General features: G+C 39.8%; 1 protein-coding gene across 9 annotated transcripts in view; it reads left to right on the forward strand.

Moving 5' to 3' along the window:
* RALGAPA1 (Ral GTPase activating protein catalytic subunit alpha 1) overlaps positions 1–16,703 on the forward strand; it is a 234,572-nt gene that overhangs the window by 36,429 nt on the left and 181,440 nt on the right. For 8 of the 9 annotated variants that reach the window (XM_075613327.1, XM_075613328.1, XM_075613331.1 and 5 more), the window contains exons 5-10: positions 5,204–5,247; positions 6,757–6,934; positions 8,466–8,581; positions 10,799–10,937; positions 11,930–12,138; positions 15,232–15,462. In XM_075613327.1, the coding sequence (XP_075469442.1) occupies positions 5,204–5,247; positions 6,757–6,934; positions 8,466–8,581; positions 10,799–10,937; positions 11,930–12,138; positions 15,232–15,462 (917 nt within the window). Of the gene's footprint in view, positions 1–4,111; positions 4,179–5,203; positions 5,248–6,756; positions 6,935–8,465; positions 8,582–10,798; positions 10,938–11,929; positions 12,139–15,231; positions 15,463–16,703 lie in introns of all 9 variants that reach the window. The other variant, XM_075613332.1, reaches the window with a different exon arrangement.

A 16,703-nucleotide genomic window follows, 5' to 3' on the forward strand; every position in this document is an offset into this window, starting at 1 on the left:
GGTTGGACAGAATATTCATACGATGTGCTGATTTATTCATTGGCGTCTCAGTAACTTCATCTGATTGGTTAGCAGGAAAGTTTTGATCTGCGCTCATACTTTCTAAAAGTCCTGATGTAAATCAACTCCCCCTTCTTGCAGCTCCCGTGTGTGGAAGCACTCCCCTCCTCCACAAAGAACCACCGAAGACCAGCTCTGTAGGCGGAACAACCATAGAAGAAAGAAACACAGTGCGCACCAAAGGTGAAGATAAAATATATTGTACAGCATAAATAAAGCAAGTGAGAACTTGCATATGAGATGTCTGTAGTTCAGTGAGTTCTTAAAGCGATGTGTCCATGCTGCCTTATTGGTGATTACGGAGCTGTGAGACAGTGTAGTACTGACAAAGCACATTAGTGTGTGCTGCGCGTTGTGGTAGAGCATCAGATTTTTCCTGTGTAACTGCTTTTTGTGTCAGGGAAGACACTGTAAAATTAGGCAGCGAAGGAGAAGCGTCAGACTGCAGTATACGGGCTAAGCAAACCCGGAAGAGGCAGATCAGCGCCGAGGCACCAGCTGACCCCAGTACGCGGGACCCAATGTCTCGAGCACTACACTGTCTCCCAGCTCCCTAATCACCAACAAGGCAGCACAGACACATCGTTTCATGTACCCACTGAACTGCAGACATCTCATAGGTACGTTCTCACTTGCTTTATTTATGCTGTACAATATATTTTATCTTAACTGTGGTGCGCCCTGTGTTTGTTTCTTCATCTGATTGGTTAATTTAAGGTTTTTCAGTGTTTGAATTTACTGCATTAATTGGGACATCAACAGATTCTCAATATAAAAAAATTAGCATATGGTGTAATGTTTCCTTCCTCTCTTGTATTGAATGCCTCTGATCCCCTCTGTCCTGTTTGTAAATTATGGGTGCTGCTGAAACCGATTGGAGGTTTAAACATCAAACAACGGTGATCTTGTTCGCTTCTCTTCTGGCATTGAGATGTTGCCTAGAGGGTTCTGGGATCACCAAGATTATAATGGAGGATGCCAAGGACCTGTGTAGGAGATGTGATAGAGTCTGACCGAGACCTCCAACAGATGACCTGTAGCTTTGTATAACGAGTGACATTACACAGAACACTTTAAAACACATTTTCAAAGAAGGATCCACATTTTTAGCCCAGTGAAAACTGGAATTTTTTTGATAGACTGCATTGAAGTGCCGTGGTTTTAGTATGTGCTAGATGAAAGGGCCATTTGCCCTGGTAGTTGCTGTACATTGCAGCCTTGATCATCTGGGCTCTGCCTCTCTGCTCTGTATCTGGGCGGCACAATGTCATAACTTGCAGCAAGTAAACGTACCTTTTTAGGTACAATGTAATAATTTCAGAATTCTGGGGAATGCAACACAAGTTGCAAATAGATAATCAAAATAGAATAAAGTCAAATTGAAATGGATTGCAATGGAAACGAAGATTTGATGCAAATAATTTCTTTAAGTGTATTATTAGCAAAAGGATTAGAAAAGACAATGCAGTATTTAGGATCCTTGAGATAGGCAAGCAAATTATTGTCAATAAGGAGAAGCAGAGGTATTAAATTATGTCACTGTATATACTTTAGAACAGCCTCTTGCAAACATATTACAGCAGACGGAAACTACAACCCTAAGATTAACAATTGGTTAACACAGGAACAAGTGTAAAGGCGGCTTAAAAAAACAAACAAAAAAAAATATATATATCTCCCTCTCTCCCTCTCTCCCTCTCTCCCCCTCTCCCTCTCTCCCTCTCTCCCTCTCCCCCTCCCGGCCCCGATGGCATACACCCAAGACTCCTTAAGGATCTTAGTTGTGATCTTAGGTCTACGTATACGAGTTAACTCTTTTTGGTCCCCCTTGAATTATGTTACACATTTCAATGTCTTTATCATGGGACATGTTTAATGTGCCATATTCCTCTATGGTGAGATACCACAAGGCGCTATTCTCCCTATTAAGTGTTTATATATATATATACATACATACATACATACATACATACATACATACATACATACATACATACAACAAACAAACAGAAGCGCAAGCTCCATAGCACATAACTGTTTAAACAATAAAGTACATTTATTAAAAAACTGGAGCCCAAAGGAAATGCACTTAAAGGATTAAAAAAAGCAACCATACGTGGGAGAGAAATCTCTGTGTAGTCATCTGCAAGTTTGAGGGGCGTCCCAGGTATGCAGGTTACATCTGCACAGCTTGTAGCCACCACCAGCTCCTCTCACGAGTTGGCGCCAAGGAACTGAGTCTATCAGTATCTCCACGTCCTCTGCTCTCAGCATGTAGCAGTTGCCAGCACTGAAAATACAGCTAGCTAGATCGCAGGGACGCCCAGGACTCCGTGTACACACACCCAAAGACGTGATGACGTCACCAACCCAGGGTTGCACTGCCTTGAGAAAGGTCCCCCTGTGAGGACCGAAACGTTGGCATTTGTGCCACCTACTCTGATACAATCTTTTTGAAAATTACTTCTTGAGTGCTGTCTCGTTCCTACTGCATTGCTGAGGCTGCACCACTGCTGTGAGGAACACCCCTGCATGTATATCTATATATCTATATATCATATATATATATATATATATATATATATATATATATATATATATATATATATATATATATATATATATATATATATGTAAATACAACTATATGCTCATCTGCATGTCTTAGGCAGGTCTGCAACCCCGCCTTTCCCCATTATCACCCAGCACACAGCACTTCCACTGCAGCAAGGGATTCTGGGAAATGACATGCAAATGAGCACACAGTGCCACTTTTTGCTTCAAAAACCATTTTTAACATGGTTCCCTATATATTATATATATATATATATATATATATATATATATATATATATCCTATCTATCTATATCATATTACACTCATCCTCTGGAAAGGAGATTCTGGATTTCATATACTGCTTATTCGTATTGCTGACAGAGTAAATTGTGTCTAGAGCTCTGGATCCTTTTGGACATTTATTCCTGTTGGATCTTTGTTGTAGCCAGATTCTTATATTTAATATTCAAGGACTCCATTTCCACATGTCAGTACTACAAGATTGGCATAAAACAAATGTGGTTGCCATTTGAAAAAGGGAGCTAAATGACAACCAGAGTGTGACATCTGTAAGGCTGACATCAATAGTAGGGAAGCTTCTTGAAGGTTTATTAAGACCTAATATTGAGGACTTCCTTTTGAATAATACAATTATTGCATAGATTTGAGTGATGGGGCATTCCAAAATACTCTTGCCAGTTTCTTTGAGGTAGGAAAGTAAATAGGAATATAGATTAAGGAAATGCAATTCATTTAGATTTTTCACAGGCTTCTGCTGAACACAATTATATACACACACCCCATGTAAGCTCAAAACCCAGACCCACCTCGCCATACTGTATATATAATTATGTGAAAAAGGAGTGCTACTGGGTATGTGACGCATCTTAGGCTACGCCTGTAGTGCCGGCAACGCGACGGTCGCTGGAAAATCAAATAGAGATGACTTCCAGCGATCGTGACCAATCCGTCGCGTTGCGCTTACTATGAGCGCACGCGACAGCGGCAATGCATTTGTATTGCCGCGGAGTCGCGTCGCCGGCACTATAAGCGCAGCCTTATAGTTAAATACTTATGTTCTTCAATTATCAGTCATGTTGGATGTAGCATTGGGGTTCTCTGTCTTGTGCACACAATTATATAACAAATTGTAATGTACAACATTAGCATAAAGAGAAATTCCACCGCTCATCTAAATATTAAACGTCCTAAATGGAATAAGGTAGATGCATGGAGGTATATCATATATAGCCACGAGATCTCAAAAAGTATTGTGTAAATGTACAACATTAAGAATATTGGTCTGTATGTGCCCCTATGTATAGAACTGGTTGAAGGACAGGAAGCGCTGAGTTGGTATAAACGGAACACATTCAGATTGGGTTTGTGGATTGTCTCAAGCTTCACTAGTGGGGCCAATGCTTTTTAAGATGTTAATGAACTTGAGCTAGGAATGGAGCGCAACTTCTCAATCTTTACTGTTTACACTAATAGGTTATACAATCAGAGTTGGATTACATTTCTCTGCAGAAGGACTTTGATCAACTAGAACCCTTGGCAGGTACATTCGTAGAGCAGGTTTAATGCAAATAAATGTAAGGTTATTTTCTTAGGAAGCAGCAATAATTTGCTATATATAAACTTAATGGGAGAAAATTAGGTCAATACTTGATGGAATAGGATTTAGGAGTACTTGTAGACAGCAGGCTTAGCAATAGTGCTTAATGTCAGGATCTGCATAGGCTATCGGGATAATATGCATAAAAGGCGATATAAATGGAAAGTGAATATAGCATAATTTGGCTCCTGTGTAAATCCTTCATATGAATATGGAGTACAGCTTTGGACACATCACCAAAAAATACATTAATAAAACTGGAAAAAGTGCAGAGAGAAGCCAACAAAGGAATAGCATTAGTTTTATGCTATTAGCATTATGGCTTGTTAGGAAAGAATATCCAAGTTAGGATTGCTTATATTAGAAATGAGACCTCTAAAAGGGGTTATGATTACTACAGTACAGTATCTACAAATAAATCCAAGGTCAGTCCAAGGGATATTCAAGGGCATTACAAATCACACTGAGTTATCACTTGAGATTAGAGATCAGATTTTGCCAGCAGCAATGGAAATTGTTCTTTACTGTAAACACTGTGATAATGTGGAATTTGCCTACATAGCTATTGTAGTGACGGCATAACAGTAAATATATTTACGAAAAGGTTAGACCTCTTTTTGAAAAGAATGGTATACATTAATACACAAAAATAAGTTGAAACAAAGGAAGAGCATTGACCCAGGAAAAAGTCTAATTGCCTTCGCTTGAGTCATTTAGGATTTTTTTACCCTTAACAAATATAATTGGCAAATATTTCACTTGTATTAATTTTTTCCCACTTTCTGAATCAAAGAGCTATGAATATAGGATAAGTATCCAATTTTTTAAACTATTGACATGCCTTTTTTAAACCTAATCAATTATCTTTCTAACATATTTCAGTGCAATTATTTGAAAGACAGACTGCAGTAATGTACCATATATTTCACAATGATCTTGCTGATGTGCAAATACATTTTTCTTTTAAGGCCTGATATTGAAAAAACTGCTTCATACTGGGAACTCCTTAAAGGTAAAATTGTTGATATTTACATTGTGTGTTTATTTGATTAGACGATGGATCCTATGGCAGGGCTCTTGAACTAGTTATCCAAAGGGACAGAAAACATTTACGAGTAGAAGGGACACATACATACATACGCACGCACACATACACGCATATACACACACACACACACACACACACACACACACACACACACACACACACACACACACACACACACACACACACACACACACACACACACACACACACACACACACACACACACACACACACTACCTTAACTTAAAACGTCAGGTTTTCAGCATATCTCTGCTTTGGCAAAGGTGGCTGAATCAGAGGCTCAGTCTGTCCCTTTGCGGGCTGCATTTAGTCCACGTGTCGCCAGTTAATGAGCGCTGCCATAGGGGTATTCAAACATGCATGTGGTTGTTTTGTGTATTTAATTTTCGAATAACTTTCTCTTGTCCAATCTCCTTTTATCTGTTTCTTTCTCTCTAAACTCTAATGCTACTTTGATATGGTTTAAGAACTTTTCCCAGAGGCTAAGGCCGCGCTTATAGTGCTGGCGATGGCGACCAATGCCGTCGCCACTCGCTACGTTATAATTAAATTTGCAGCGACTGTCGCCAGTGACGTCACGAAAGGGGGCGGGCCGCGGTCTCTGATTTGGTTTAGAGACAGTCACATGTGGCGGCTGTCTCTAAAAAATCAAATAGACCCGACTTCAAGTTTTTTTTTTGTCGTCGCGCTTACTATAAGCGCTTGCAACGGAGTCAATGTATTTGATTTGGAGTGATGTCGCGTCGCCAGGCACTATAAGCACAGCCTTATACTTCTAATCCTAAATTAACAAAGAATCAGTTATTATGTTTAATTGTTTGTCAGCAGTAAGCTCTGCATGCATTTATAGAAACATGTTGTAAATTACTATAGTACTGTATGTTGGTTCAGGATCATTTTTCTGCTGTCATAAAATCACAAGTTGCATATGTTGAATTATTTTAAAAAGCACGTCTTGCATCAAAGCTTGTAAGGGTGCCCTTGTATTTATTTTATTTACATAGAGACAACTATGTAGGCAGAGATTAATATAAAAGATATAATGCAGGGAAGAATAAAACCGATACGTGCATGATAGATAAAGGTAAGCATTGTAGTATTGGAGTATAGGAGTCCCTTCCCCAAGAGCTTCAATCTAATATATTCAACCCTTAGCATTCCACGAGTTTAATCTACTTTACTAACAATATTGGTTGGTGAAAACAAGGTAAAAAAATATTTCTCATACTGTATGTCCTAATAACCAAATGTTTAGTATATGATGATAATAGAACGATCAGAATCCCTCCACATTGCTTTAGTTCCCACAAATCATTCATATTCTGAATGCATGCTACTAAATGTAAATATCGCTACTATTATCTGCGCCAGGGTATACCGTAGTTTACTGCTAACGCAAGCGTCTTCCTTGGGCATTTGTTCCAGCCATCCTATTATTGTATTGCTCCTCAGATCCGCCTTGAAGGACTGCGCTTGTTCCTCCTGTGGCTTCAAGCACTTCAGAACAACTGCAGTTGGGAGCAGCTGTGTATGTTTGCTTGTCTCATTCCTGGGTTCCCTGCGCCACCATCTGACCATGGGACCTACACCCTGGATAATCTAATTAACTTCCCTTTGAACCTCCAGGAAAGTAAGCCTTCTTTAGAACACTTGGGGAACTGGGTTGTATTAGAACCACAGGGGTTGGTTAAGCCATATTACTGAAGCTACTTTTAAGTTAAAGGCATTTTGTTGAAGAAAACTATCTTTTCAATTTGCTTTTATAGAAATCAGTGTGTGCAAAATGTTATTAAGATGTTTTATTGTAATCGGGGTAGACAAATGATATCAATAGCAATTAAACAGAATAGCAGATAGCATGAGATCACACACATGTGAGTGTAAGTATACTGTGTGAAAAAAAAGAGAGAAAAACAGTGCACTGCCAGGGAGCCAGGTGGTGAGAAAAATAAGCTTCTATTTATTCAGCACAACTACAAAACATCACCCTAGGGGGTGAAAAAAGTCCCTCCTACGCGTTTCAGACACTAGGTGTCCTTTACCGAGGAGTATACTATCTATATACTCCTTGATAAAGAACACCTAGTGTCTGAAACGCGTAGGAGGGACTTTTTTCACCCCCTAGGGTGATGTTTTGTAGTTGTGCTGAATAAATAGAAACTTATTTTTCTCACCACCTGGCTCCCTGGCAGTGCACTGTTTTTCTCTCCCGGATTACTCTCCACAGTTTGCACGCCGTTTGGATTTGCTACTCAGGGCACTCGAGGACAGATGGCGTGGGTAAGATTTATCTCATTATTAGGACGGCCTCTAGAATTGTACTGTGCTACTCAACTCCTGGGACCTTCCAGTTTCCACACAAATTACTTTTGAATATGCTAGTAGAATTAGAGAAAAGAAGATAGCAGCTGGGGTTTTCTGATAGAGGTTCAAAAAGTAATGTCTTACTTGTTAGCCTGTGGGAGTGAGGCTAACCTAGCGACAATTAAGATTTCCCAAAAGAAACAAAAAAATATATTTTTTATGTTAATAAATCACTTTTGTAGTATTAGATAATACTTAACATTTTTTTTTTCAATTCAAGTCTTAATGCCATTTTAATGAGTTTTAATATACTGCGCATCCTTTGCTTTCTATAGCAGGTTTTAACATACTTCCCCAGTAGTGATAGATCTAGTCAACACTTTCCTGCTTGATCATTTGTTAACAATATTCCCAGCAGTTTTAGCTGCAAACTGTAACAATAGATAATGTTACCTTCATAATTTAAGAATACATTGTAGCTGCTGAGTTACTGACTGAAAAAATGATTGAAACTGAAAGGCAGCCATTTAGTAAACCCTTGAAAGCAGGATATTTGCTGATCAATTACAGGAGAATTAATCGGCCAGCAGCTTAGGTAATTAGTTTCCAATAAAGGTAATCAAAGGCTGCATTTTTTTTTTTTTTTAAAGTGCTGCTTGGATTGCCTTTTTAAATATAGATTTCTCAGGAAACAGCCTTCTGCTCTAGAGGCCCCACTGGATTTGATTAAGACTAAAAATAACAAGCAAAACGGAATTGTGAACTTCTGGTCTAAGTTTGACAGTGGCAAAGCCGTGCAATGGATTCATTAGGTGAATACACTGGAAGATTGTATTTATAATGTTTGTATATTTCAGATCAAGTTACAATTGAGGAAATTACGCCACTTGTACCACCACAATCTGGGGACAAAGCTCAAGAAGATCACACTAGTTACTTTCTGGAGGCTCTTTTGAAGTACATGGTAATCCAGGCAAGTGTCTCGGGTGCTTCATGTTTAGATATAAACATGGAATAAAACTGTCAAACTGTAAAAATTATCGTTAATTATTAGGGAGGATTTGTTCCTTTAAAGTACACCATTGCAAGACATAGTGAGAGAAGCATTATTAGTGCCCATCATTTGCACATTGCGAGAAGCAGCAGAGGAGTTACGATCGCCGTCCCTTCCAATATCGCCAGAAGGTCCCGCCTGCTTGTGACGCACATCCGGTGACGTCACTACCGGTCCTGGATTGACACGGGACGCGGAGAAGCACGCCAGATACTATCCTTTCTGGTCTGATGAACCGAGACATACGGGAGAGGTTACGGTGAACTGGAAGCCCTGCTAATTCCTTTCATGTGGCAGAGAGAGGCACATTGCTTATAACTTTCAGCCGTCCTGTTGCATCTGGTCATCAGAATACCAACAGTTTGCTGATCATTCCAAAATTTGAACTATCCACATTGGATGAAAGAATCCACTTAATTGGACACATTAGGCGCCGGTATCCCTTTATTGTTTTACACCTAGTTTGGCATAGTTTTTGGATGTCAGGGTATCAATGTGCATCCCAAATGTTAAATGGGAGTCAAACCATATGCCCAAGTATTTAAAACTAGTTAGGGTGGTTTTAGCGTTGGTTCTGATCTGGAGCTCAGTCATTGGAAACTTTAGAAATTTAGCGTTGGTCCCAAATACCATTGTTACAGTCTTGTCAGTGTTTAAAAAGAGTTTGTTTTGGGAAATCCAATTTTCAAGTCTCAAAAAGTCAGATTGAAGAACGTATCCAAGGTCGGAGAGGCTATGGCTGTGCGCATATAATATTGTCATCTGCATACATATGTATTGAGGCTTCCTGACAAGCTGTAGGAAGATCATTGATGAACACTGAGAAAGTAGGGGCCCCAGAACAGAGCATTGCGGTACACCACAGGTGATATCCAAAGGGTTAGAGTTAGAGCCTGAGATGGACACATGTTGGGATCTACCTGTTAGGAAGGAATGAAACCAGTTTAAAGCATGCTTCCCTATTCCAGGACACTGGAGTTTAAGCAAGATATGGTCAACAGTATCAAAAGCCTTTGCACAATCTAGGAATATTGCACCCGTGAGTTGTTCCATTCCACACTGAAATTCATTGCAAACTTTTAGCAGGGTAGTTACGGTGGGGTGTTTGGGGCGAAAGCCAGACTGGAATTGGCTAAGGAAATTTTTCTTGGTATAGTAATCGCTTACTTAATTTAAGATGCACTGTAAATGTATCCTTTAGCCAAGACCAACAACATATTCTATAGTCCAGGGGTGGCCACCAGCAGGTTGGGTTTTAAGGTTCTCTGCTTCAGCACAGTTTGCTCGGTCTTTGAGCCAACTGTGCTGAAGCAGGGATTCCCTTGAAGACACTCCTGCACTAGTATTTCCATGTGTAAAGCCCTAGACACATGGTGCTGCTAAATCATTTGTTTTCAGTTACAACATGTCAATTTATAGTTTTACTTCCCACCTGCGTTTTCAATTAAAATGTGAAATATGTTAATTTGTTTGCCTTTAATTACCTATAAAGGCCAGACATAACTAAGTCAGCTTAGCCCCCACATTAAGCATTGACGTCAGCGGGGTGATCCCACACAGGTCCTAACACGGGAGTTAGGCCCCACCGGAAATCGGGCCCAACTTTCTTAATCACTGGCGGGGCTCCCTCCGTCGCCACCGCAACCCGCACCTTAGGTAGGACACCGGGGAGGAGGAGGAAAAAAATGAAAGGGGGTGTGAGAAAGGAGGGGGAAGTGAGAAAAAGAGTATGTACATTGTGTGTGTGGCTGCGAAACTTACTAAAGCTCGTGAAGGGGCCCCCACAACCAAAATAATTCTCCACCACTGCTCTAAATTTTTTGTTAATACAACCTTCTGGTATTTGAATGTCTGGCGTGCCCTACTATGCTTACATTTTCTTTTTAACCACAGTGTATACATGTTGGAGTCTTTTTTTGAAGTTTATTTTTTCATTATGCTTTCAATGTAATTTCTGTGCCAATTTGGAAATCTGAATACATTTTTGCCTGCCTCCTAGAAAGCATTGATTCTGTGCTGTCATTTTGAGCAACTAATCGGCTCCTGGAAACTTGGGCATGTATCATATGTTAAAAAAGCCGCTATTTTGACTGATGGCTCTACTAAAAATGTATGTTTTTGGTTTTACCTCTCTAGGTCCGCAGTTTGGAATGGCGGAATAGAGATAAAGAGGAAGGGGGGTTTGCCTTCTTGTTTTCTAACTTTAAGAAATATTACATGCCTTACATTTTCCCTGCAATGAGCAGAGAAAGCAGCCTATATAACCCTGTACTTGGTAAGTGTGTAATTATAATATATCTACATACATATCCACATACAGTGGTGGAAGTGTGGTATTTAGGTGGTATGAAACACCACTACTTTTTATTTTACGATCTCTCAGTAAAATTACTTTAAATTTTGAGACATTTCTAATTCTACTTTCTGTTTTAAAATAAATATATCATTTCTTTAGCGCCCCCCCCCCCCTTTTTTTTTTCTTTCTCACCATAAATACAGCCTGAGAATATCAGAGTTTTCTATAGGATTTAATAGGGAGTAGTTTAAACAAATAGATCTGTATTATATAAATGAGCTTTTCCACAAAGTTGGATAAATGTGGAATCCTTTGCGGACAGACAGTTCCAATACTTTTTCAAACCACTTTGACCCCTGTTTACATATAAACTTTGAACATGCATCAGCACCAAGCATGGCATTTACATTGTTTATTGCAATTCCCACTAGTAATTGCACAAAGGCATGTTTAGTACTGGCACTTATCACCATTCATTTATATTAAATGATCTCCAAAATAATGGATCTCCCTGTGACATTTTAAATATTCAGCAAATAATTCTTAATTTATAAACACAAATGTATGATCTTGTCTCAGGCTCCTTTAATTAGCTGAACAATTAGTGATCTAGCGAACATTAGCAGGAAACAGAGTGTACTGTAGTTTAGTATAATTTAGCTTGTTCTCAACTGAATTAAACCTGAACTATATTATTTCTGTTTGACTGCTCTGACACATTAATGGTTTGACTGGCTTGTTTGTATCAAACTCCATATTGATTTCTAAGTCATAACAAAGAAAAGGAATTGTCAGTAACAAAGTGTGTGTGTGTGTGTGTGTGTGTGTGTGTGTGTGCGCGTGTGTACACAAGTGCACTTCCTAATTTCACCTTCAGAATGCTTTAACCTATCAGACAGTTTGATATCTGCTTTACTTGAATGCAGAGTGAAAATAAGCTTCTATCCTTCTTCTCTATCACTATATTGCAGAGATACCACAGATGAGACCAAAACCTCACTATGTGCTCATCCGGAGAGACGCAGAGAGCAATGAGGCTCAATACTGCACCAAAGAGCCTTTCCTCAATGCCCGGGTAATTGTCATCCGATGGCTAGTATCCTTCTGGCTCGAACCCAAGCCGCACACAGGGACTCATATTCCTGGGACCGAAGGGGAGAACGTGCCAAAGAATATTCAGGTATTGCAAGTTCTTTTTTGTGTGAAATCTGGGTACCCATTGCTTTTTTGTCTATAGTGATATTGCAATACTGGTTTGGGGATTTCAAGTTTCTAGGAATAAAACACAGACTGCTTTCAGTATACTGTGGGGCCGCTCCTCTTTGTTCGAGAAGCCTCTGAGTTTCATTAATTTGAATAGAGTTCATACGCTTTCCTGGCCTGGAGAACCGTACAGTGTAACCAATGTGGGTCGTAGAGTATAAAGCTTCTAGAAAGTACAGAAAGTGTGCAGTTTAATTTTGTTCTCCCACTTGGTTAATAGCATTTTCTAACAAATGGTCGTTACTTGTCTTGCCTTAATCCACTACCCATTGGAGTCTTTGAAAATATTGCGCTTCACAATAAAAAAAAAAAATAGATTTATTTTCATGTATTCTAAATCATGTTTCTGCAGAAGTAAATAATGTTTAAAATAATATGCCAGCCTACCCCGAGATTGAATTTCCAGAAATAAAATGGCCAAGTAAGTATTTCATATGTGTCCCAGCACGGGCCACAAAGATTCCCATATATTCGCACTCCTTCAGTAAAATGTGTCAATGGTAGGAATTCATGGACTCTAGCGTATGACTCATTAAAAAGTCACTATGGTAACGTAACCCCCGAGGTTACCATTTGTATTTTGTGTATTGCTTATTTTGAGGAGATTTACTCCTATCCTCCAGAGGGCTGCACTCTAGGCATCTATACACAGGTTACTACTATATTGCTGTTTCTGGGTGTTACCCAGCATATATACTAATGTATACCTTTGAAGTGTTCTATACCTGTCCTCAGTCATTCTGTTTATTGATACCAGACTTCGCAGTCCTGTCTTTATATATCTGAGCATACACACATAGCAACATCTATTATATTGTGAGGTTACTGCTTACAGCACCTCAACAGTCTCATCTTTACGTTGATTCCACATTCACCATTAAGGATTTTAATATTCACTTGTGTATATATATTAGTTCACAATGTCTGTTTACATATGTTAATAAAACATTTGTTTTAAAATATATTTTGGAGTACCTCGGCGGTTATGTTACCATAGTGACTTTTTTTTTATGAGTCATTCTCTGAGTCCATGAATTCCTACCACTGACACATTTTACTGAAGGAGTACGAATATATGGGAATCGTTTTGGGGCACCTGCTGGGACACACGTTTATTCATGTTAATATCTTCCACTTGCACCTCAGTTATCTATTACCTTATCTTATACCACGGTATTTGGGTTGAGCGGTAGGACATCCTGTTTGTATACAGTAAAGTAAGTCTGCAGAATTCTAGAGGCTCAAAAACAGATTGAAATACAATATACAGATTTTGTAAGAGACCACCCTTTGCAACGAAGAGCACATTTTCTATAAAAGGTTTGACTAGCGGCAATATGGGATATAACAAGATGGTCGCCGGCATTTTCATTTCCTTGAAGAGTTCATTTTCAACACATCTGACTCTTCATAATAACCCAGTAAGTTCAAAGCTATTTGAAGCCAGACGTAATCCAGCAGCCATCTTCAAGAATCTCTTAACACTCACTGGAAGGTTCATACACTTGTTACAGTCCAGATTTCTTTAATTGGACCGGGCCCCCTTCTTAGCAACATCCATGTGGTCCCGCTTACTTTGGGCCCCACTGAGATCCTGTTCTGTGCAGGTTACTATTATTCTCCAGGCCTGTTGTGGTACTGCCACTTCCTCAGGGGCTATGAATTCTATATAGAGGAATCCGCTTGTGGGGCTGATCTCCTGACATCTCAGTGCCCTCTCTAGATGGCCCTCTGTAGCATGTCTGCATTCCCTCTCTGGAACCTGCCTATCTCTTCTGGCCATTGTGTAAGGATCCTAACTGATAGGGCACTGTCCCTAGCTACAACACAATAAACAGGGAGGCCTGATCTCTCCTGTCACATGGGGAACCTTTCCTCTACCTCTATTCCCTGAGGCTCCTCTTCTCTCATCCTGGCACCTAACCCTCCAGAACTTTTCCTCTCTTTTATCCCCATAGGGTGGGGGCTAGCATCTACTTACTATGCTGTGAACCCCTTGTAGCACATTAGTAACTCAACAGGAGGGGGATTACATGTGCACATTTTTTTTAGTACCAGGGCCTTTAGTGCTTTGTTGGTGCTTCTGTGTTTAAAGGGATATACTGTATCATCTGTTCTTTGCTTTATTTGGTAGTATGATAATTTCACTTTATACCTATAAGGAATGGTGGGATAGCAATGGAGACTTTTGAAACTGTCCTAAAAAAGTTGTGTGTCATATCTTTTGCATAACCCTTTTATATTGAATTTAATCTTGGAATGAAACTTGGGAAAAGCAACCTCGTTTTAACAGACAGGTGTAGTGTTGTTTTTTGTGTCCCCTTTATTACATAGTTTTATGTAACATCGTTTTCTGAAGGTTCTGAGGAGATGGAACCTAGCTTTGTGACCTATTCCGATTTTTACTAAGGCAAACAATCTTATGGCCATATCCACAAACCGTGCTATGTCACAGGACATTTTCTGGTATTGTAATACACCTTTATGTGTATGGCCTATTCACGTGAATGATGTTTCTTTTTTTTTTTTTTAACTTGTCATTTTTATTGGTTTTTCAAGTAGGTTACAGTCATAATACATTGCCGGATCAAAATTGTGTCATGCATTTTCAATATCTGATCTGTATAACGACTGTGGAACATTCAATTACAGTAGCGATTTGACGGTGAATATTAAAAATAATAAAGAACTTAAAGAAAAGGGGACGGTAGGGAGGAGGAGGGGGTGGGGGGGGAATGTTGGATTGCCACGATACCATACTGGGTCTTCGGGATCGCTCTGTTATCTTTAATTGCCTGGGATATAACTGTTCTCTGCTGGATCCTGTGGGCGTTGTATGTGATTGAACATCTCCGAAACTCCTATCTGATACTGCATTATAGGAGAACGCATTTTGAATGATGTTTCTAATAGCATAGCACCACTTAGTTATTGAGCCCTATTACTGTCTCTTATTTTGTGCGTTCATTGCTGTTTCTTTGCTACTCTCTTTGTGCGTCTTCCTCCCCAGAGAGCAGCTGCCAACCTGGCTGCCCAGGAGGAAAGCAGGAGTGAGAACACAGAACGAACAGCAGAACCTGAGCAGTCCCACTCGAACACCAGCACCCTCACAGAGCGCGAGCCAAGCGTGTCCAGCCTTTGTAGCATTGCTGAAGAGCATGTCACTGACTACGAGATCATTCGCAGGTTCTTCTCCGGCAAGCGCAGCAACGTCAACTTTCTGATTGAGATTTTCCAGCAGGTAAGGACTCCTAAGAATGTTTGTGACTGGTTTTACATTGCATTGAGGAGAGGCATGCAACCGAGCAACTTTGTCTCCTTAAATAAAAAAATAAAAAAATGAAGAGTACAATGCCGGTATCTTCTTATGCATAACACTTGTCACTCAGCTTCGTTGTATATGTTCAGTTTTGTTTATGCTCCATCTGGGCATTATTGAAATCCCTACTCTCTGATTGGTTAAAATTCCATGCATTATTCATTCAGTAATGCCCGGAATTTTTGCAGCTTGCAATGTGTTTATTTCCGATGTGTTTATTTCCAGCCAATCAGCTTTCAGAACAGCTTTGAGACAGGGCAGGGGATTGGTCAGGAAGCAGGAACAGCTCTCAGACAGGCAGGGGATTGGCCAGATAGCAGCAGCAGGCAGTGACTCCTCCCCCTCCCTCCGCAAACAGAGCTGACAGACTTAGTTGAGTTAAGGAGGGAGAGAGAGTGTCTAGCTGCAAAGTAAGTGGCTGTCTGCAGTGTGTGTGTGTGTGTAGATGCTGTTTTGTGTGTGTGTGTGTGTGTATGTATGTATGTATGTATGTGTGTGTGTGTGTGTCTGTCTGTCACAGGAGACCAATGCTTTTAACACCAAAATACCTGGATCCTTTGCGTGAGCAAAGCAAGAGATAAAATAAATTGTGATTTGTTTACATAATGAACATACACAGCTTGATTTACAATTACAACAAAAAATACACTTACTAATTATGCTGTTAAGTCTGGTTACAGGATGAATCTTTCACTGCACGATCAAACTTGTTAAATGATGGAACTGCTTCCCAATGGGCTGCAGGGTTTTTTATGCACTAAACAGGCCTATACTTAACCCATGCAACCAATCTACTCCGTGGGAATAATTCCTTTCCCCTATCACAGAGTTGCCATTACTTGGCAAACCTGGCAGAGGGGCTTCTCAGTCTGCTCTGGGCATGTGGATACGGGAAAAAGGGGGAGCACAGGTAGAGGGATAATGTTGTGATGTGTGATATATAAAACCTCTGATAAAAAAACTCTAATAAAAGACTCTAATAAAAGATGGTGGGAGTAATAAAAAATGGAAACACACTTACACGGCCTTGTGTAAATGCTTTCACATCAAGGTGTCTTTGTGGTCTTCTTTCTTTTCTTCTCCTCTTTCCTTTTCCTCTGTTGTGGTGTTTTTCTTTCTTCTCAGGTCCAGGTATATTGTTAAGTTCTCCGACGACTTTGCCT

The sequence above is a fragment of the Ascaphus truei genome, chromosome 9, assembly GCF_040206685.1.
Source record: "Ascaphus truei isolate aAscTru1 chromosome 9, aAscTru1.hap1, whole genome shotgun sequence".
Taxonomy (NCBI): domain Eukaryota; kingdom Metazoa; phylum Chordata; class Amphibia; order Anura; family Ascaphidae; genus Ascaphus; species Ascaphus truei.